Raw genomic sequence first — 24,179 nt, forward strand, 5'->3', positions numbered from 1 at the left:
GGACAACATTTTTAGAGAGCTGCTGCAGAAGAAGGACTACAGTAACTACTGTCAAGGGGATATTTTCCCACTGAACTCAGAATAGCTGTGCTGATTTAACTGGCTGCTGAGCTGGCCACACACCATTTGTCCTTGTTCTTCTGTTGTAGTGTTTTGAGAAGAAGAAATAGTGAAATGGGATCTTGGGTGATGGGGGTGGGGGTGCTGAAAACTTTCATGCTGTTAAAAAAATTGCAGAGTCCAGGACAGAAGACAGGAAGTTAATGCTGAGGGACAGCACAGATATCACAGTGATATGAGAATAGGATAGAGGGAAACTAAAAGGTGGATCAGAAGGGAACAGGACAGGTGGGTACAAAAAATGCCAGGAAGTTGTGGGGAATTGATTTTTTTTTTTGGCTAATCTTTCATACCAGCCAGCCAAGCACCTCTGTGGAGCCATTGAGGACCCACTCTCAATTAAATTCCTGAACATCATATGAGCTCTGGCTTCTCTGAAGGACACAGAGTCTGCACCGTGTAGGTACAGTGTGTCAGATGATGAACACTTATAAAAGGTGTTAGTCCAAGAAAATCCATTCCCACACCTGACTGTAAGGGGCAAAATACAGAAAGCTGGGAAAGCAGCCGCCTCCCAGATGTGTAGGGCTTCAGCTGCTGGTGCTTAGAGAGAAAACCTGCCAAGACAGTTTGAATATTTGTGTGACTAGATAATATCTACACAGAACGTTCCATCTGCAGGGCCGTTTCCTTTCCTTTAGAAGAGGGCTTAGCTATGGCTGTGAAACAGTCACTGCTGAGCAGAGGAATATGGTACAAACCATGCAACATTTTTGCACCCAATATTTGCACAAGAAGCAGTGGAAATGGTTAACTCCCTGTTTCTCCTGGTTGCTGCTTGGTCAAGCTCTGAGAGACCTCAGTGAGGGTTTGGGCTTTGCAGCTTGCCAGGAGTGAGGTCCTTAGTACCTCAAAAAAAAGTAAGTAAGTTAAAATAATAACTTGCAACTTGCTCTTAGGAAGGTTAGCAGTGTGTGCATCAGTTTCTGTAAGGTAACATCTGGGTGGATAATGCAAAATTTATATTTAGCTCAGCTGCACTTAGGAGCAAGTTTAGGACAGAGAAAAGAGAGGACTAAATTGGATTTGTAGAGGGAATGGAAAGCAGAGAAGAGCCTTTTCTTTGCTCCTTGTAAAGCCTTCGCTCCGGAGAATTTCTGCTTTCCTGGACAAATCGTTCCTTTGAATGATTTTAGCTTCTGCATCAGAGAAGCTAAAAAACCCCACCAAAAACCTTAGTTTTCTTCCTTTCTCCCATCCTCTCAGCTCAGAACAGAGTACCGTGCTGGCTGGTTGGGCATGGTACTCTGTTCTGCATTTTGGAAGACTGGGAGTCATTTCCTATCCTGTTTCCATCTAATGAGGGAGCTCTGGGAACTAAGCAGCCCAAGCACATACCAGCAGGCCTGCTGGAGCACTTAGCACCAGCTCCTTTAACATCCTGCCTCCCTGAGAGAGCAGTGCCAGAAAGCCAGGCTGCCCCACAGCTCATGAGCTGCCGGACTGTTTTTGGCTGCTGTTGAGTCATTTGCTGTCTTCTGTGAAAACAGAGAATCACAGCAGCAAAGTCAACGGCTGTAAAATGGCCAGGCTGATAAAAGACTTGAGAGTCCAGAGGAAACATCATCCTGCACGACAAGGCATCTCTGAAGTGTCCATCCTGCTGAAACATGGTTGTTTTCATCATCAGGAAGTACAACATGAATATTTCCTATCCTGTAAAAACTCCTTAAACATAAAATTACTAGATACACCTCTTGAAGTGCAAGCTTTCATCTTAACTATTGCTTGTATGCTGGAGTCAAAAATTGGTCCCTCAGCTTTCAGTTCCTTGTACAATAGCAGCACATTTCTCCTGTTGAACACAGACAACAGGGGCTTTAAAGCATTTTCATGGTTTGTTTGCCATTTCTGCTTTGGGTGTATTTTCTTTTTCTTTATGCCAAAAAGAGTTTCCACAAAATTGTAGTTTATTATTTGAAAGGTGATATTTTTCAGTGAAGCAACACAACACAAAATCCACGACTTTTTAATCAACAGTGCTGGTGTATTTTCTTCCCTTTAAGAATTAGTTCTGCATAAAAACAAGCCCAGTAACCACCTTAGGAGAAAGAGTAAGCCAGTTCTAATGATCTCCCAGGGAAACCAAAAATGAAGTGCATAGCATCATTTGCTTGATCTTCAATTATTATTTAATTATCCTGCTGATAGGCTCCTAAATTGTCTCTATTGGACAATTTCAGATGACTGCTTTTGTTATTGTTCACTTTTTCTCAAATGCTTCAACTGTGGACTCGCAGAAAAAAAAAAAAGAACACAAACCACCTTTCAAAAAGAGATACAGGCCTGTAAAAACCCTGTTAAAACATCATGATCCTAAGCTGCTTGGTTGTGTTCTTCAGCAGAGATGCAGCTTTAGGGCTTCCTAAGTGGTACCAAAGTTAATTTGGGGGGAAAAGTACATTGGTGTGAGTGCACCTTCCCTTCAAAGCCCAGCCAGTTTCCCTTATGCACCAGGAATGGCTCACTAAGTTGAGGCAATAATGAAGTACTGAGCTATGCTCAGCACAGTCTGCAATGTCAGAAGCTGTTGTTTGCAGATTAGAATTGCTAAATACTAAAGGAAGCGAGAACAGCAGTAATAAGAGCAGAGTGACACAACTAAGCTGTTTATTAAAAAGAAAATAAAAAATTCATCAGCTTTGAGATTCATGGAAATGATGCGAGTGTGTCCTCTTGTACTAATGTGCTTCAACAACAACAGTCTGTCTCATTTTTTAGTGCTCTAGCGAAATTTTTTATATCAAATTGCCTTCAATGATCCATCATTACTTCATAATGTGGTAATGGTGAGAGACCAAAGCAGGCTAATGAAATAATCCGAGATGCTGAGGTGGGAAAGCCTCTCAAAGCTGCAGCTGAGAGCAGAATTTTCAAGGCTGATACACCACGGACAAACACAGAGGCAAGGCAGGAACAACAGAGTGAAAAGCTACGCTCTGGAACCTGGGGCTAGGAAGGAATGAGTAGGTTGCAGGATGAATTGACTAGCTGCTTTTGAATAAAACTTACTGAGCAGTACATCCCCCTTCAGAATTACCAGTAGTGGCAGGGAAGTGGTGGTTCCCTGCTTCCCTGAGTGGGTCACAAGCTCATACACTGGGCTTTCTACAGCTCCAGGACTTCTTATCCCTCTGCCTCCTTAGCCAGGAATAAACTTTATGTTTTCATTTGGTATTGAACTTTACCCAAGAGAAAAAGCCTGGATATAATTAACTTATCATTCTTTTGTCTCTTTTCCAAAACCAGCAGTGTTTTTTTGATTTTTGTGTTCATTTAGAGGTGGGGTTTTTTTGCCTAATATATTCCTATGTTGAGATCAAACTGGCGACCGAGTATGGCCAGGAGAAAAGTGGCATTGCAGGAAGGAGCATTAAATTAAGCAGTAAAGTGTACTTTAGTGATACTAATGCTAGAAAAACTCTCACTTAAAGCAGACTAATAGAGTACATGCGGTGTGCTGGAAGGCTGGTGCTCCTATTAGTAAACCTGACAGGCTTCTGAACTGGGTTTTGGAGACCAAAGATAAGACACATTGGAAAAAAAAAATCCCACAAGAGTAAAGACCTTTTATCAGTGGTGCATGTGCTTTTTTATTAATAATACAATAACAAGGCATTAGTTACAAATGTTTGGTATAAAGGTGACCTGTATCCTGACAGACATGAGGGTTTAAAGACAGTAACACCTGCTGGCTCTGTCACCCTAAGAGTATTAGCAAAGCCCAATACATATTACTAAGATCTTCATGCAAACACACTGGAGGGAACTTTAGTTGGCAAGAGGTGATTTTCTTTCAAACTTCTCCTTTGGTTTCATTTAACAGACAGCAAAGTTTGGGAAGGTGGAATCATCACCTAGAACATTTTTAATTCATGAGCACTATAGGTTTCATGGAGTTCCTTAATTAACAGCCTAGAAATTGTACTGCCCCACCATCCTGAGCTTAGAAACAGAGCAGCCCCCAAGAGGAAAGGCACCATTTATGGTTATTTTTGCTGCCCACACTGTGCCAGGTCAGGGCACTGATGTGCAAAGCATGGTAATAAATGACATGGAGCAGCAGCCCATAGTCTGGAGCTGCCTCACAAAGGCAGTGAGTGACACATCATGAAGTTCTGGCCTTTTAGGGAGCTCTTTCACCTTAGCAAATGCAAAAAAAAACCATAGCAAGGGATTTACTGAATTGCCAGGCAAAGACATTCTGAGTAACAAGGGTAACGTGGGAGAACTTCATGACATGGCAGGGAAGGCAAGTTAGATTCTTCAGAAAAAAAATTGTCCAAGTGGATTTCAGATTCAAATGGATTTCGAAACATTATATTTCTCTTAAGTTGCAGAGGTCTGGACTAACAGCTTTTACCTTCATTATGTAGTTTGAGACAAGAGTGCAGCCATTCAGCAGGTCACTTACCAGCACAGTCCTGCATTTAGGACTCTACTGTCATAAGAAAAGTAGCTTAAATCCCTACAGTTACCTTGCAAAAATCTCACCATTCTTAAGATCCAAGATGTGTATTTCACACACTGATCTCATTTCATATTTGTTCTTTTGTGCAGCAATTAGAAAAGTTTTGTTGTTAATGTCTGATTTATCTGAACTACCGAATACAACAGCCAGCAGATTTCTTAGGGCTCACAGGGAGCAGAACACAGATCCATGTTAATGCTTCCTAAGGCCCTTTAAAGAGCTGTCATTATTGCTGTGTTGCAGTCAGTGCTTTTTTTATTACATTAGTACATCCACATTGTTATAATACTTTGTGTGTTTCATCAAACATTTTCAGACTTATATTTCCAAGGCTCGGCCTTAGCCAAGGGGATGTCTTTAGATGTTTCAGTGTAGACCCCAGGTTAGGGCCCAGACTCTCAGTTCACATCAAATCATGACTTGATCATAGTGTAATGATGCCGAGCAAGGATCTGGCCCTGTGGCACCGTGTTTAAAAAGCTGTATGTCATAAAATACATACTGTTTAGTAGTGGCCACACTCATCCCTGGCACAGGAACACCTAAAGCCTCATGAATGCAGTATGATTCTGGGCATGTTGGCACATTGCTTCCTCCTTTCCAGCTACAGCACAGTCCCAAAGTGCATCACTAAAAGTGCTCTGTTGAAAACAGGCCAGTGCAAAAACGAGAGTTTGTCACTGCAAGAAAATGGTTTTTGTTTGTCTTTTTTTTTTTTCAACTGTGTGCTTCTAATTAATCCAACAGCATTTTCAAATAATTTAAGCAAGTGTTATCTTACAGAATTAGAGAAAAGCAAAACATTAACATATATAATTATTAAATAAGTGGAGGAAAAGATGAAAAATCATCAGCAATTCAAGATAGGAACACACAAAGTGGCAAAATATTAGACTATTTCTCTGCCTCTAAATTCACTCATGACTTGAACAGGATGGATTCTCTTCTTTGCAGAACCTTTTCTGACAGCGGCATAGATTTCTTCTGGCTTCTCTCTTTTAATGAGGGGCTTCTTCTCTGGAGCCTTCATTCTCCACATGACAACTGGATGTCGTGGGCCAGTGGGACTCTGAATCTTGATAATCTTTGTGGATGCAATATAGGACATCTTCACTGTCTGCACCACAGCATTCATTAGATTTTTAGCGGCCTGAATTAGCGAAGTGACACTGTCCAACTGTAACAAGGAAAGGACACATCAACCTGGGAAATTGGTGTGCTTTTAATCACAGCATCAGCAGGAATAAACAACAATTAAAAAATAAGGCTACCATACTAAATCCTAATTTCCTTACTTTCCCTTGGTGTGTTTGATCACTATATCCATGTTCCCCCACTCAGATTTAAAGTGATATACAGAAATTTGTGCTGGTGGAATATATGAAGGCTTATGTAGACAATGTTAATAGTTTTCTTGGTTTTTAATGTGAATTCATGATGCTTGTCCACAGAGTTTCACTGCAATTACTACTGGTGGTTAATGAAACCAATTCAAAGAAGAGCTGTGAAAATCTAACCCATTACTTCCACACATGCTCATGAGCAATGCTGGGATACTACAAAGTGCCTGGATTTGTCAGGAGCCAAGTCAGCAGCCAAGAGCTGTAAGGGTAATTAAGAGTAGGATAGCACACAGAAATCACAGTGACTGTGTGGCCTCTCCAGCTGCTTACAGAGTGCCAGCCTAAGAGGCAGAATGTAGAACAAACTAATCCCCATCACTGCTACCACCTTCAGCAGCACACAACACAGGCATGCAAGAGGTACAGCAAAGGTATTTTCCATCAGTACTCATGGAAACACAAAACAGTAACACAGAGGAAGCTCTCTATGGTTTGGATGTTAAAAATAGCAGGACTAATCTATATAAATGGAGAGCCTACAATTCACCTTCTAAACATCTCATTTGTTGAAGCATTTGCCTTCTGTAAAAGCACTGAGGCCAGTTCTCTAAAGGGCCATGAGTTTGTGCTTTGCCATCCAACCCAAGCCCACAGCCTTAGGCAACACAGCTTTGCAAACTGAGTCATTAGGAAAGGTTAAAGGGCTTCTCCCCTTTGCCAGGTCAACTGAATTGATCACGTTCTCAACTGGAGCATGCTATTGTCTGTCTTCATTGTCTTTGGGTAACACTTAGGAACACATGCTGGTTGTGTAACACAAATGCAAATAAGGCAGAAATAAAAAATACAGCCAAGTGTCTGGATTCAGTTGCAATTTGGAATCACAGGAAAACCCTCCAGTTAACACAACACTTACTGCTCCTCTCTGGAAGTGCCAAAAAAAAATACCCCTTGCTACTCCCACCCCACCTCACAGTTAAAACAGTTAGAGGCCTGGTTGAATGCACACCTATGTGTGATGGCAAACTGAAATTACCTCTGTGCTCCAAGAAAAGGTGTTAAATTTACCAGATGGCTGCTAAAGTTCACTCCTTGTTGGAGCATGGGAGCTTTCTACAAAGGACAGTCTGTAAGAGCCCTGTGATCTGTGCAGGGCAGTGTGTGGCCATCACATTGTGGGGGTTGTGGGTTATAAACTGAATTAGGGAAGCCACTCAGCTCAGCTTGGCAGGACAGCACAGCTCCTATGAAACCATTTGACATGAAGTTCAAAGCACATGCTGACCCCCAAGCCTAATTTCAAATACTGCCTTTAAACCTAACATTTTACAAACTTCCAGGCTGTCAGTAAGGTTTCTGCTCACAGGCCCTGTCCTTACACTCCTGACAAGTCTGCAGTTCCCAGCACATCCATTTTTCTAGGGATCCTGACTGGGGTGTAGCAGTAGCTCTGTGGCAGATGAACTCAAGTCCTGGCCAAATTTCACACTGCTGAATACTGTCACAATAAATTTACTTGATGAGAAGGAGAGAGACAAAAGTTCACATGAACTTCTTTCTTTCCTGCTAACCAGAGGATTAATTATAACAGACACACCCATGCATACACACACAAAATTTTTTTATTAATTGAATTAACACTGACAACACTGACAACACTATAGTCTTCACAGTTTCTTAAAAGCTTTGAATAATCTTTTTGCCTCCCTAAACAGTCAATATGTACACACTCACTTTTCTAGCACTGGCAGTATAGCAACACCAAGGTGAAACTGTTGGGTGAAAGGAAAAGATAGCTTTGGTTCTATTGTAGACTTAAAAGGCAGTTTTTCACCTTGAAGTTTGTCAGTGGTTGTAAGTGTCCCACCTTTTTAAAGCCGTGTTAGAGGCACACGAGGAGAATGACAGGCTGGGCAGCAAGATGGGCTGGGGTGTCAGTGGCAGGTCCAGTGAAAGCTGCTCCAGGAGTAGGGAAAAAAAAAATCTGTTTGCATGGAAGGGAAAAGGCTTCTAGAAGAAATTGGCAGCATCCAGGCAGGATAAAGGTCATCACAAAACTTCGGCTGTTTTTTTATTGTGACTTCAGTGTAACTGTGAAACATGGATAATGAAATGGGATCCTTTCAGGTGAGCATTACAATTTACTTGGCCTTTCCTCTCCTGTGGAAATTGAACAGTTACCACCTTGTTCTGGCATCTGGGGCTCCTTTAACCAAATGCTTGTGGTTCTGAAACAGTCCACAGCTCCCTCACCCCACCACCGTGATCAAGAAATTTTTATGTCTTAAACTATAATCATATATATCTACTATAAACAACAAATAAACTTCATGGGCCCCTAATTTTGATGAGGTTATAACTGGAAACCAATATGTGGAATGTCAGCCTCACAGTCTGACACGGGCTCTGGGAGTGGACACCTGCCAAGTCCAGCATTTTAAACGCTAAAGCTCCAAAGACTGACTTCCAAACCCAATTGTACCGAACTGAGGTGGCTGAGTTCCACTTGTCATGCCAGAGGAACCAAACTCTTTAAGCTCTACAAAAGATGCCCTGAGATACAAACAGGCTTGCAGATACCTAAACCAAAGATATAAGAAATAGCTGCTGAAGGGCAGATGACCTACAGACTACTAAGGATGTTTAAATAAGGGGAGTGCAGTTTAAATTAGGGTGCTGCAGCTACCACAGGGATGGAGTGGGTGGGTGTGTAGGTGGTGTATGTCAGGACAGGCAGCAATCCACATTAATTCTACTTTCCTCTTGGCGTAGGCAGTGAGACACAGGGAGATTCAGTTAATGCTACCCTTCAGGCTCTGTCCACATTACTTGCAGCATCCTACTGCCCATATTTTCCCCTCAGCTTCCTGGATGCATCTCACACTTGTCTTCTAAACAGGAAGGCGGTGGCGGTGGTGGTGGGGATATTAATGGCATCCAATATTTTGGAGAAGCTTTTAAAAGATGTTCTTGGACATGTACTATGGATTACAAGAATCAAGCCATACATTGAATCTTTTTTTCTGTCTCTAGAGAGCAGCTGTTTTTATACCTCAATGCCAGTAGCATTATAGAATTTGGTGGAAACCTGTTGTTCTTCTGTAAAACTGATGTACTCAAGGGCTGTCTTCGCTTGGATGCTTTTATCTCAGATATTCAGCAGGCTCTTCAAGGTCTCATATCCAGGAAAATTGATGAAATGAAACTTGGCATAAATGAAAGACTGATAAAATATTCATTGAGCGTTTAAATTCATTTCATTTACAGAAATGTAGCTGCAAACTCCTCAATGCACAGCAAGTGGTACATAAAGATTCAGTAGCAAAACAAACAAAACAACCCCAAACGAAAAGCTGTTTTATTTTTGCCTGACTCCACTTTTACTCTTTCAGCATTTTCCATGGAGATGCAACATTCCAGCCTCCACATTTCACAGGTCTGACTCTGTCAGTTAAGATAGTAATTCATTAAAGGCTTTAGGAAAAACATCCTTTGCCATATCTTTACTCACCTGTCCTGTTATTTTCCATTGCAAAACAAACACAGAATGATTCTATAACAGTGATTATAGAACCACACTGGGGTGAAACACAGAAGATATAGACCTGATCATATTTTTTTACCCAAGCCCCACCACCACTACCAAAAATCCTACTGGTAACCCTCCTGCTGAAATGGACTCTCATCTCCAGCACTTTTACTCTTCCTCTGCAATGAGTCCTGAATGCAAGTAAGCAGTCTCCAATGAGTAATAAAGCTGAAGAAAAGGGAGTTTAGGGGGAAAAAAAGTAATTTTTAAAGTTTATTTTCAATTTGTTTACATGCATTGTATTTTTCTCATTTTCGGTAAAATAATTTCATGTCTTGGCAGTAGTAGCAACCCATTACTGTAATAAAATATTGAACAGTATAATAACTGGTATGGCCAGTTATTTTTAATATTCAGACTAGGAGAATTGTGACTTAGAATTTGAAGAAACTCTTTTGCTGTTGAAATATTTTCTGTTCAGTGCACTAAGAAATGCTTGCCTTATCATGTGTCACCAGGACTCGTTTCTGTAGCAGTTAAATACAAAATTTCCCTACTCCCAAAGCACCTAAATAAGCCAGTGTCCCACTCCCATTCTTCGCATAGATTTCAGGTGCTGCCTCTTTGCCATAAAGAAGTGACAGCCTTTATTCCTTCCTTCTGGAATAAAGCTGTGAGGGACTGCACAAAACAGTCCTCACAAAGCATTGGACACGTACGGTGCCAGTGTTTGGAGCCCCAGCTGGGACACCCCGACTGCTGTGCTCTGAGCATTCTTGTTTTCTTTACAGGGAGCTAAGGTTTTGCTATTTGAGAACAGATTATCAGTTGGCTGTTTACCATCTCCCAAGTTGGTTTTGCAGTTCAACCAGACTTTTGGATTTTGTACAGGTGGGAGCTGAGAACTGAATATGAAATACACAGTTCTTTTGTCAGCATTTGAAGCCTGAACTTAAAATTCTTTTGGAAGCAAGGTCAGTTATTAAAAATTAATCTTAATTGAACCACAAGGTTCATTAAATACATTCCTAGAAGCAAATTTCCTTTGTTACACTATACTGAGAGACTAAGACTGAATTTTTAATTCTTTGACAGCTCAAAAATAACACAAATTCTACATTTCTGTAAAGAGCAGTGAGTGTCTGAGTAGTGCTCCATTTAAGGTAAGGAGTACTTACTACACTGTGCTTTTGATTTTAGTCCTGTTTTTTTTACTATGCTTTTACTATTTGATTTTGTGAATTTCTTTCTTGTGCTTTCACTAAGGTTGCTATATAAAATAAAGTGATTTAATCCCTTAAGATTAAAAGTAGAAGAAAATCCAAATAGGTTAATTATTAAGAGTGAAATCTTGACTGTTGAAGACATCAGAGTTTTTCCTTGTCCTTGGCCAGGATTTGAACGCAAGTTACTTGACCTGTTTTCTGAGCCACACTAGTGATAATTTCATTTTAACGGAGATCTTGACGTAGCAGCGACACTAAGAGATGGGTGTTCAAGGAAGCACAGAAAAAAGTTAAAAGAGTTGGAAGCACACATCATTTCTTCACACAACTTCATTCAACATACCACTTCATAGATTCAATCCCAGTTCAGGTTGTATAGAAAATAAGCCAAAGGGAGACTTGCCATCCTGATTTCTTTTTTTAATCTGGAAACTGTTCACCTCTGCTTTGCCATGTTCTCCCTTGGGATATTGGAGAGATCTCAGGAAATCTGCTTCACCCTTTGGGTTGTTTATTTTCAATGAACTGAGTTTTCCTAAAAATGCAGCAATCCTGTTGGTTATCTATGTCTGTTTGTCCATCCAATGATTGCATTTTATACCTCAAGAGTTTCTGGGGTTTGATCTGTGTTTTACTCATTTTTCAGGTGGGGAAATTGAATATAATGAACTAAATAACCAACCATGACCAGAATCTGCTTCAGGCTAAGTAGGATTCAAAGAACTGAAACTGAGTCCTGTAATTAGACCAGGCCTGTGGCCAAGTTAAATGATAAACAACTTACATTAAGGGCTGTAAAACTGTTCCTATGCAACACCATAATGGAGTAGATGCTTAGCCAGGCAGTTATCTCAGTCCCTCCCAAGTACTCACTTCCAGGGAGGTTTTAAAAAAAAGGGTTCTATCTTTTTTTGAAAACAGGTCTTGAGAAAAATCCTTTATAAAGGATAATATAAATCCTTTCCTTGCTGTTTATGAAGAAATCGAGTGCTTGTCACAATATATTTTACATGCATTGAGGTTCAGAACTATAAAACACATCCAGATTTTTGGTAATTACCAAAGTAATTATTATTAGGAAAAGTTAACTGGCTTGTAGTGTACCTCACCAGCAATACTTGCTACTCCTTTGAATTAGTTCTTCTCAGTAGATGCAGTTAAGAAAGGAACAGTAAATGAGATGCCCGGAATTGACAGGAAAACCTGCTTTGCTTTGCTTCCAAAGGCCAGGAGTTCTATATACACACACCTGCCAGCACATACTAGGCAAAAGTAGAGAAAGCTATAGTGTTATTACATTAAAAAAAAACAACCAAACAGTGAAACATTTCTTCACTTCTCAGTAGAAGAAAATTTTAATATATCAGCTCTTGAGGGCTAACATCAGCTTTTAGAAAATGGATGTTTTAGTATTTTCAGGGTCAGACATCAAAATAAGAAGTCATTTTAAGCATGGTGTAAGGCCCTATAAGTAACCTTCCACCATCCTTTCAAACAAACTGAACTACACGTTCCAATGACGTGGAGGAATACCAACCAGGAGAAACAAACTGGCTGAACAGGGAGCAGTGGACACTCCCCTGATGCACAGAGGCATCAGCTTTGCCAGAACGGCTGCTGTGGACCTAAAGCAAGGCAGAAGGAACGTTTTTCCACTGAAGGTCACGCAGCAGTGAAAGCAGGACAGCAGCACTGAAGGCGGTGGAACAAACTATCTATGTGTAGTAAATGCAGTGGGCTGTAACAGCAGCCCATATTTCAGCAGGACTGCCAGCATGCTGCTTAGTCCTTCGTTCCCTCTCTTCAGTCCTACCGGGGCTGCAGCTGAGAAGAGGTTCTGCCCATCTCGACTTCTCTTTTAGGGGGGAAAAGAAAGTCTAGAAACCCTAAAAGGAACAGAAATGCACTGCTCCCATCTCCCTTGCCAAAGGAGCAGCTCTTCAGGAGTTGAGCACAGTGCCAGCTCTTCTCCAGCAGCAGCTGAAACCCTCCAAGTGGAGCGAAGGCGTGGAGCCACTTGCCAGTTGCCACAGCGCTCACACATTGGCCAAGACATCACTCTCCTGGGGTATGGATATCCAAGGATTGGGACTGCGTCAGCCAAAGGCCTGGTGGCAGACACCCTGCCTTGTATTTTGCTACCTGCTGCCTTATATTTATAGCTCTGACTGTGTTTTCACCTGCGGCACAACCTTCAAAGCTGAAGGCCGTTCATAGCGATGCAGGGAACTTTTGATTTAACAGCCATGGGAACTCAGTGGTAACTCAGGAAGTAGAGCAGACATTTAAATCCAGCCTCGAGGCATGAAGTTGGAAGTATTAAAGCACTTACGTTTGGCACAAAAGCTGACTTACGTCACTGTTTAAGGTAGTCTGGCTCTTGAGATACCAAGAGGAAGAGCTGAAGATAAATGAGACATTTGGAGAAAAACTAGAGTGACAAAGCCTTCAGTGCACAGGTAAGGCTGGCTAACCTGAGAGGGCTTTTCTGTGCCAGTTAGCAAATGTAACTCTGTAACTCTGGATACTGTAACTCTTGAAACTCTCTCTTCACACATTTCCTTGTTAAGGTCAAAAAGCTCTATCTCCCTTGCCAAATACAATATAAAATGAAATACAGGAAGATAATGAGTATAAACAGCACAAAACAGAATTGCCTGGCATAAGTCAGGGAGAATGGTATTAATATGTAAGGATCTGTTAATTTTCTGCTCTGTGATATAATTTGCTTTACTTAAAGCCACTGCTGGGGAAAAAACCCAGCAAACTGGTAGGTAAGGTGCAAGCCTATCACTGTGCAGTACTTGAGAATGAATTATCAGCTTATCTATATAAATGAATGCAATTATTGTCAATCTGCATACTGCAAATGTTACCCCATTATTTTGTGCCTGAAGAGGCACAAATTTATTCCAATTAATAGAAAGAAGTGTCCGTTTCTTGTTTAATCACTCCTAATGAAGATGCAGTGAATCCTTACCATTTTTTCTTGTGCAGCTCACAAACAGGAAATGTAAGCTGCATTATTGAAAAATGTAAGTATTTTATGGGAGCATGAAAGACTAAACACTGATCAAGGAATTATTAATGAGTGATAATAACAAAACTGCAGTGAGTGGAGAATTAGAAGCTAATGATCTACATCTCCTCTTTTTCTGTACATGACCTTTATAACCTCCATAACTGGGGCTCTGACTAGAATGAAGTTACTGGAGCTTGGGGAAGGACAGTGAGAAAGGTGGACTACAAGATTATATGGCCTGAAGTAAAAAAGCCACTAAATGAGGAGAGAATTCTTAGTTCTCTCCTAAGAGAGAACTTTTAGTTAAGAGAACTCTCAGCTGGATACTCCCCAAAGCATCCCAACTGGCCCAGGCAAACTGGCCTATTTAACCTACGCTAATGATATGGGGGGAGTTATTAATTTTGGGCAAGAAACCCTCCAGGGGAAGTTGTTAGAGGAATGTTACACGGAAGACAAGGTTACAGGGGACACAGCTGAAAAGCAGCTGAAGAGGGTAATGTGGTACCAAGATTTAATGACTATGAACTGTGTTCATGGATTTAAACATACTTTTTCCTATGCATAATGTTTGCTCTTTTTTGTCATGCAGTAAGTCCCAAACTGAGCTGTGCTGGCAGTCAGCAATACCTCCCCAGCTACAGTGCTTATATAGGTGAGAATACAGAGACATAGGTGCCCTTATACCATGGCACTGCTGACCACTGTTATATGGTCCTAAACAATGTTCATCTGTAATGCCATTTATACCTACTTTACTTTGCCATAGCATCATCCAGAAGCAGATACTGGTAAGACAGATGATGTGACTTAACACTTAACTCTATTTCAAGCAGATAGATCTACAAATATGGGATAATATATCCTTCATCATTTCCTCCTGACCTGGAAGTACATCTCTGGGGGATTTCTTTTTGTGTTCAGACACACGTATGTGCATATTCCATGTGTGTAAGTAAATGAACCACCATCTTAAAGTGTGTTACAGTACTTAAAACCAAACTACTTCAGAATAACAGTGATAATACATAATATGTTTTGAGAATTAAAAAGAAAAAAAAACAAACAAGTGATTGCTATTCCTTCTAAGCAATTGGTCTTATGCTTCACTGTCTTAGATTCTCTGTATTGTGTATAAAAAACATGAAAAAAAATTAGATTTGAGGCTACATTGGAACATTTCTTGTGGGTCCCTTCCAACTCAGTATATTCTGTGATTCCATGATATTACAAGTACAGGAAAGTCCAAATGAAATGCAACACTTATGTCAATCAAGAGAGTAATTTATACCATTTTTCTACTTACAGCAGACATGATAAGCTCTCCACCAAGATTCTGGATTTCTGCTTTAACTTGACTGCAGATTTTGAGCTGGTGGGAGTAGAGCTTGATCTGTTCTAGGTAAGCCAATAAATCCTGTTTGCACGACTGGTCTGGACACTGAAAAGAACAATTAATAAAGCATTTCAGCAATTGCTGATTCAAACATGTCTCAGGAATCATGTCAATACTTCACTGAGGAGTATTCAAATTGTACATTAATTTAGGCTTGTCTTTCACTGCAGCTGTATCAGGCTGCACAGTTCATTCCTCTTGTGAAGGTTTTTAATGTAATAATTGGAGGATCAGAATAATCTTAGAATTCCTCATATTCCCTTTTAACACTGCTGCACTTGCCTTAGCAATATTTCTAAACACATTCTTTACTGTATGGAATAATTACTTTTCCTTCAATTCCACAGAGGCTGTGTTTTTTATTTAAGAAAATACCTACATTAACAGTGATGTGGGGAATATAAACATGCATTTTGTGGGCAAATGTAAACATAGACGCAGAGACAAGTTAACATTTATATATTATGCTTTATCTTGTAATATGAACTATGGGGGTTTTTTGTGTTCCATCCAGAGTGAATTCAACTCAATCCACAGATCATCTGTATCAGTGGGAACAGGATCATCTGTATCAGTGGGAACAGGAAAATAAAGTCTTACAGAAAACTCATTGATTGCAATACTTCTAACACCACAGATTTTTTTCCCTAATATTATTTTTTTAAATAAAAGTAGGGTCTTTCCAACCTCATTTTTGTGAACTGCCAAAATACAGGGAGTACTTGGAGGGGAAATATTGCTTTGAGGTACCAAAGGCCATGAACGTGTTTGTTCTGAAGCTGCTTCTCACTGCTCTGGCAGAATAAAGGCATCTTCAGGGGAACAGTGAGTCCCTATTTTGCTACCACAGCTGTAAAAATTAAGTGTGATAAATAAGCAATGGATCCCTACAGTTTTTCAGAGATGTGTTTTTAGCCTGTGTGCTGTACTTACATAATAAATACAGTCACTTTTTTCTGATAGGAAACTGTGTTCAGCTTTGTATATTAAAAAAACAAATATACATTCCCACCAACCACTGTGTTGACTGTCAATGATCAGTCAACAATCTATGCTTTTATATTTATGGTTTTATTTAAACTTTTGACCTTATGGAATTGTGGTCAATGGATTTAAATCAAAAACCTGCCAGAAGTCAGCAAAAGCACCAATTCTACTTAATTCATAAAATGTTTTATCTACTGGCTTTGCTGAAGAAACCTGGTATATGTTTAAAGGGGTAGTGTGACAATGCTATCTTCGTGGCTATGCAATATGTTTGCTTAAGCAAACAAGGTCATGCTTTAGACTTAGGAAAACATAAGAGTAAATAAGGAAGGCCAGACTGAACAATTTAAAATTAATTAATACAACTTGGGTATCAGTCCTTACAGTGTGTTCTGCTACATCTGTTACTAAAATGTTTTCTGTGCTTTGACACAGAACAAAACTTGTTTTGTTCTTTGTTTTTAGAACAAAAACAGAAGTCTTTCTTGACATCTTCTCTTGCTGTGTGTGACGTTTTCAAAGTGTTAGCATGTATACTAAAATATGTCTTTGTTTCTTCCTTACTCAGCACTGCTTTAAGAACTGTCCAAATCAATATTTAAATACTGGTATTTTATTGACTGCTTAGAAAACACTCATTGTGTATTTTATTTTAATTAGTAAAAATTTATACTTCCAGTCAAATACTACGGTAATACCTCTAAGCATCAGAATTAATTATATCAACATGAAGTGTATTCCTGGAAAGATATTCTTTCTCCTCCCTTTTTTTCTTTCCTTAACTACACTGTGACTTTGTCCTCTCAGCCAGAAAAACTCAATATATAGGGTGGTAGGGTGGTAATATGCCAATACAGTGTCTCATGCACTTAAAACAGTGACAATGTCAATTAGAGAAGTTCAGTGACAAGAATAATTATTATATAGTACTCTTTTATATAATAATATTGTCAGGCTTGTCACATTTACTGTCTTCCTTACATAGCATTAGAGAAGAAATGTGTACCATTTTAGGAATTCTAAAGATGATATGAACCAAAGTCTGGGAAATGGCCACTCAAGAACAAGACCTTGAGGTCAAAATAGTTCTATGAGAACACTGTTTCAAGGCCAGGAGCATTCAAAACAACAAATGCTTGGCCTTAAATAGGAAAAGTCTTCTGAAACGTAATAATGCAACTGTACAACTCTGTGGCATACCCACAGCTTTACCACCCTGAGTAGATACAGTGCATCTTTCCCCTCCAATGCCCACACCAAGGCACATAAGAAGGACAAGAAAGATTTTAATGGATACAGGTATTCTTTCCTCCATTACAAATCCAAGGGGTTATTGAAAGTAATTAGACTGTGTTCAAAACAAAGGAAACGGTTTTTAACACTGGGTGTTAAGTTGCAGAAATTTTTGGTACAGAATGATTATATGAAAAGCTTAAGTGGCTTAAAGAAGTTACTGGACAAATTAATGGACTATTCTGTGTGCCTGGTTTTATAGGTTTGGTTAAGTAAATTCTGGAATGGCTGCTGAGTGCTGGGAGACCTTATTGTGTGAGTATCGTGCCATTATCCCACAGAGTTCTGTAAGTATTCTCTATTAACTGTAAGTATTCACTATTAACTGTAAGTATTCACTATTAACTGTGTCAGCAACAGGGTACTGGCCTGAACGTACCTGTGATCTGGCCAAATGGGCTCATTTTTGTTATTCACCCATAAAACTTCACCAGATGAGATGACAAAGACAGGGACTAACACAACAGAAGAGCAGGCATTTGCAAGGGTAAAGATAACATTCTGCACTACTTTAAGCAGGATAAAATATTACAAAAAAACCTAAAGCCTTATAGCATATCTAAATCAACCATGGACAGATGTTAGGAAGAAATGTACTGTGTAGGACATTCCATAAGGAATCTTCTACATATTGCTCAGAAGCATCTGGTACAAGCAACACTTGCTCACTAGTGAAACCAAAATCTGGGCTGCAACAGAAGGACAACTAATAAATTCTGCATTTAATCAACTCACAGGCCATTGATGATTACCAGTTTAATGCCTCACATTCTTAGCTAGAAATGCAAACACATTATGAGAGGGTTTTTTTCCCATACATATCACAGGGATCAGAGCAGACCCACATCCAAAAAACGCAGTGGCATTTTACCTAATAGAAAGAATATCCACAGGAACCTTGAAGTGATTTGATAAATTCAAATTACGCAGTGATTAAAACCATATTGAAATCAAGATTCACAATTGCAAGTGAAGAAGCCACTGGCACAGTAGTGGCACAAGAGGTCTAGACAAACAATTCTGCTGGAAATTCTGATTGTAGACAATACTGTTCTTGCTTTAATTTCATCCCTTTGCTAAAAAGCCAGTAGCATTTCTCTAGAATCCAAATCTGTCTTCATGGTGATTAATATGGGGTATAATCACCCACAGACCCACTACTATAAATGTTTGTTGTGCCTTTTGGGTGCTGTACCACGTGGGGTTCCCTTCACTGACAGGGATGTAAGATTATTTACACTGTGCTTTCCTTACTGTGTTAATTAGGTCTGGCAAACAACATATTAAATGACACCTCACAGTCCAAGTGCCTGTCTTACTGGGATAGTAGTGGATGCAAAACAACTGGAACACCAAGGAGGCTCTTAATAAAACCTTAATCTTCAGCACATTCCATCAAACCAGGATGTACTAACCAACAGCCTTAATTATCTCATGGCTTCCAGGTCACAAATTTGACAATGAATTTATAAAATCTTATTTTAAACTACATTTATTATCAATGTACTTGTGATTCATTTGCCTAGGCTGATGTTGATGCTGTACTGTGATTATTTTCACAGTTGTTAACTCTAAGCCATTTTAAAAGTGCCGTGAGCACAGACTGAAATATAACTGAATTCTGCCAATTGTACCACACTGTATCCCTTTCCTTCAAACACAGGAAGAGAGAATCATAAAAAAATATGAAATCAAAGAAAAATGATATCAGAGAGGTTCTATTGTGGCTGATGAGTTATAAAAAGACTGCAAATACAGTTACAGGGTAGAGTTTACTGTGGAGTTTTTCCTTTTTTCCTAACAGAAAAACAGTAAGAATGATGTAATTACACAGTTCTCTGAAATTACATGGAGTATGAATCAAAATTATTCATTTGAAAATGTTTCAATAACAGGAAAAGTCCAAAGAGACACAACAGTGATTCTTCATTATGCAGAGGTTGCTTCTGTTGGGTCTGAGCAAGATGGAGGAAGCAGAGTGATGGTTTTGCTTTTCTTCCTTTTGTGTAGCTTTGAACACTGAAAATCCTGTCACACATTACTGTGGTCCTGGTAACTCCAAAGGCAGAGGAAGAGCTGTCATGGAAGCTGAACACTAAAGTGATGCACCCTAATAAAATGACAGTATCAGAGGTGGTAACAAAGACTTAGATGGAAGCCTAAGCTTGATAGCAAGTGGTGGGACAGCATCCAGAAGAGTATGTGCAGGAATAATGGAAGGACCTATATCTTGAAAGATCAGCTAATTGAAAATTGAAGCAAATAACACAAATCCATTTTTATCCATGTAATAGAAATTCCACATAATTTAAATGTTACTAAAAGGCGCCATGTGAAAAATTCCACTAAAAAGTCTAAATGCTGCTAAGGAAGGCATTAGTAAAAACCTTATTGACATTCATGTTCTACTCTGGGCACTAAATTCTTGAAGGGTTCCTCCAGTTTGGCTGAAATTCAGAGAAGGACTAGAGAAAAAAGCCCAGGGGATTGTAAAGTTTATTTTATTTTAAGACCCCGAGATAGAAGAGCATAGGAAATTCGCCAAAATAACAGCTGTCTTTGAAAATACTTTTGAGATTAGAAAAACACCACAGTGAGAAAATAGCTTTCTAAGTTAAAGGATGACTTGGCACAGGCAAAAAGAGGTTATAGAAGTTAAAAGATTTCTAGCCATCTGAGGAATGAGAGGATCATATGGTTGTAATAGGAGGAATAAAGTGGGAGGATTCCCTTTTTTTACTAAGTTTGACACATATCTAACAATGACTTGTAGTTGTGTTCACCACAGCTGGAAGGGCTGATTTGGTTCATGTTTTGATTTGTGTTTGGGTTTTTTAATTGCCTGTGTTCCTTTGCTTCTAGTGCTTGTAACCTGAAATTGCATCTAAAATACAAACACCACTCATAAGTAACGAGTGTCCTTCAGATGCACACAAGATGCCACAGGAATAAATACCAGGGCTCAGGTGGCTCATGAGTATCAACTGTGTAAGCTCTGAGCGAGGACAAATGGAAATAATTTGAGTGAATTCAGTAAAATGGTTCCCATAACTTGAATGATGTCACATTTCCCAGCAACTATGAGGGTCCACACGAATTATTAGCATTTATGGTTCATGAATACTTTTTCCTCACACATGAGATTTGTTCATGTTTCTAGTCTAGAGTCACTGTAATAACACAGATGAAATATTTCTTCCCTAAAATTTTCCTTTATCTACAAGAAATATTTCAGCAAGAGTGGATTTTCTGTTCTAAAACCGGCAAGGATTTATGACCCTTACTCATCTTTGCCTTTGATATCACAATGGTTTCTGCAATATATAAGTGACAGTCTTGAATTTTAATTTGTAATTGATAAAATCTTGAAAGGAGTTATTGTCCAATGCCCCTGAAAAGAGAGATGTGCTGGGAGAATATCTGTCAAGATCAGAAATGGGGACTCAAGACATTTTACCTAGTTTTTCCACAAATCTGATCACAACTGTAGAGATGCAAAATAGAAATTCTTCATCTTGTTATCTGGAATTCAGGGAGACACACGACAACAAGTAACAGACTGTTGCTGCTTCCTAGATACTAGAAGAGCAAGCCTTGTGTATGAAAATAAAAAGTGAAGGTAAAAAGATAGAGTACTTAAGGGTGTGGAAACAGTGACCATACCATGCTACACCAGGCCTAAAAGGCACAGGAAGAGAAATGTTTTAAATGTGATATTTGCACACTGCCATTTCCCTACACTGCTGGTAGTGCCTGGCCCTAAAACAACCAACCCCACCTAGTGAGGAGGTGTGTTCAGTTCCTAAGCCACCACTGCAGCTCTCAGCCAGGCTCTGTTACCCTGCTCCTGGTGAGGGGGTTCTGATGCGGGGTTTTCAGCCGTCGGATGTTCTAAAAATCCAGTGGAAATAAAGTAGACCTTGCGTTTGATGATGAGATATAATTCTTTTAAATGCTAAAAAAAAAAAAAAATAAAATCACCTCAAGACTGCGAGTATTCAGAAGCTGGAACAGCCACTGCTGAGGGGCAGAGGTGGAAGGAAGATAATCCAAGTACAAGACAACCCAAGTTTTATTCCTCTCTCTCCCTCTCTTTCATTATTGTTATCATTGTTCTTATTACTACGACTTACATTTTATTTTGTTTAAATTATTAAGCTTTTTATCTCAACCCATGAGGTTTATTGTTTTTTCCAGGTGACTGAGAATGGTTCTTAGTTGCCAGCTGGGGTTAAACTGGGACAATAGCTCTTATGTATATATATTTGTATGTATGTATATGTATATTATATATAATATGCATTTTATATCTATTTGTATGTATGTATAATATATGTTATATATATTTGTAGGTATGTATATGTATATTATATATAATATGTATTTTATCTATATTTGTATGTATTTGTATGTATATTTTATATATATTAATATTTGTATGTATGTATACGTTCACTGTTGTTCCAATATATAAATATACACATATACATATATATATATGAATGCAGACACATTTATATATACATACATACATACAATATGTCTAAAATGTTGCATTCATAGCTTAAGGGAGCTCACAAACATTCACACATACATACAAATGCATCTGTAGATAAATATATGTCCATACATATTTGTGAATGTACACTTATATTTAAGAGTGTGTGTGTGTGTGTGTAAGTGTATATAAACATTAATATGTATGAAGAAGAGAATCCACACATATATTAAGACAGGATCTATATATCCACGGCTTCAGAAAGGGAGAACAGAAGGAAAATTAGAGAGTAGATCTAAAAATGTCACTTAAGTAAGTGACCTTCTTAGGTGTCAGAGGTTCTGTGGATGGATGGGTGTGGAACAAACTTTACTGCACTGCTGCCTGAACAACCCACCTGATCCGCAATGAGCCGCGCCAGGACGTCCATCCTGGAGCCTGACTCCGAGATCATCTTCGCTGCGTTGATCACATCGGATGTGTGCTTCAGTGGGCCTCTCCCCCTGCAAAGGAAACAAATGAAACTCTGCTATTCAACAACTGAGGATAAATCCTATCCATGCACACCAGGCACAGAAGAACTCAAAGCAGCTAATCCACACAAGCGACATTAATTAAATTTCCCCCCGGCCCCAACTGTTTTGTTTTCACATCCCACAAATTTGTATTGTTTGGCATCAACTGGATGCAGAAGTACCAGAAAGATGTCCCACAGTTTTTTTCATACTGGAAGCGCAACCTAGTCCAAATCAGGATTTTAAGAGATTTCTTGTGCAGTTTGGTTTTCCCAGGCTTATATGAAGTTCCTCAAATATGAAGTTCCTTCCACAAATTTTCTTGTAAATACGTTCAAAGGAAGTTCAGCACAGAGATGTATTCAGAGAGTCATTATGGATACCTGTTGTTTTCTGGGTTGTTTTTTTAATTTATTTGGTGCACCCAAGAGAAAATAGAGATAATGAACAGAGCTGCAAATCAACTGGCATACGCCACTCAAAATACAGATATGCCACATCTGAAAATACTTTCCAAACAATTTCACAATTTCTTCAGAATTTTCAGCCTAGGAAAACAGTAAAGTTCTTGCGAACAATTTGCCAAGAAGTGAATACCTTTAGTTTTATTATGTGCACATTTAATTCCTGAATGCCCCACATCAATTTATAAGTTCTGCATTGGACAAAGGAAGTAGACAATATGAAAAAAATTAATATAGTTCTTTGTTCAAATGAGAAGACCCTTTTCCTCAAAGTCAGTATGGTTTCATGTATAAAGAAGATTTACCATTCATTCCAGTAAAAAATTCATTTAGACTAAAAGTATTATCATATATAACTATACAAACACTTTATTCAGTAAAAAGACAGTGATGACAACGTGGCAGATATGTTTAATCTCATCCTGATTAATCATGTTGCTTAGCAAAGAACTATTTTTTAATCCTTGGGAGTAAGGTAGACTAATTACAGTTCCTTATTCTCAACTTTTGAAGCTCACATTTGGAACAACCTAGAATCAGGTATTTTACACATTATTTTTTCTACAGAAAGGCATCTTCTTGTTATGAAAAACCTACTTAGCAAGTTGATCAGTTTAAAACAGATTAATAGGGTATGTGTCCAGGATGAAGTACTTCAACTTTTACCCATACCCTTCATTTTCCTTTCCTGCTCTTTTCCCTTCGAACCCTTAGGTGCACAACTGAATCCTTACAACTGCATATTGGCCCTCCCCACCATATCAGGCCACTAATTAGTTTTTCATTATAATTTTCACTGTGGCAGGTTCCAAAGCCCAGAGGTCTGTCAGTCATCCATAGCAAGTCCCTCAGGTGCTCCACAAACTATCAGCAGTCCGGTACCCTCCTGGAAAGGTCCAACCCTGTCACCAGCAAGATAACATTAAAGGTGAACACAACCCAGAATTAAAGCAGCCAGGAAAGGAGAGATGTAACAATCCAAGGCTATTTCTGTTAAGGAAATTCTTGTGAGTATCAGCCAGCAGCTTTTTTGACATCTGAAGCTATGCTGAACGGGTATTTTGAAGGTGAAGTTCTTCAATTAAACTAGCAATTTCTTGAACCTGTGCAAGTCCCTCAGAGATCTAATGAGAATGAAGCAATTCTACCCAAGAAAGGTTATTTCAACCAAATGAACAGGAAGTATTTCCTTTCCTCACAAATACGGCCACCAGGAGAGCCATTAGAGGAACCTCAGCAAGGACTGTTCTGGACACTTCTGCTCCACTTGCCACCTAATTGCACCAATGGTTCAAGTTCTCTATTGGAGTCTTTA

At 39.2% G+C, this 24,179-nt stretch overlaps 1 protein-coding gene across 7 annotated transcripts in view; it reads right to left on the minus strand.

Moving 5' to 3' along the window:
- Window positions 1-3,703: 3,703 nt before the first annotated feature.
- The window catches only part of CTNNA3 (catenin alpha 3), a 443,012-nt gene continuing 422,536 nt past the window's right edge, over window positions 3,704-24,179 (minus strand). For all 7 annotated transcript variants that reach the window (XM_051800260.1, XM_051800262.1, XM_051800261.1 and 4 more), the window contains 3 exons: window positions 22,283-22,388; window positions 15,018-15,152; window positions 3,704-5,768 (listed from right to left, as the gene is read on the minus strand). In XM_051800260.1, coding sequence (XP_051656220.1) covers window positions 5,481-5,768; window positions 15,018-15,152; window positions 22,283-22,388 — 529 coding nt within the window. In that variant the 3' untranslated portion in view covers window positions 3,704-5,480. The remainder of the gene's footprint in view (window positions 5,769-15,017; window positions 15,153-22,282; window positions 22,389-24,179) is intronic.

The sequence above is a fragment of the Manacus candei genome, unplaced genomic scaffold, assembly GCF_025592945.1.
Source record: "Manacus candei isolate 608988 ecotype Guabito, Panama unplaced genomic scaffold, ASM2559294v1 h1tg000050l, whole genome shotgun sequence".
In the NCBI taxonomy this organism is placed as follows: domain Eukaryota; kingdom Metazoa; phylum Chordata; class Aves; order Passeriformes; family Pipridae; genus Manacus; species Manacus candei.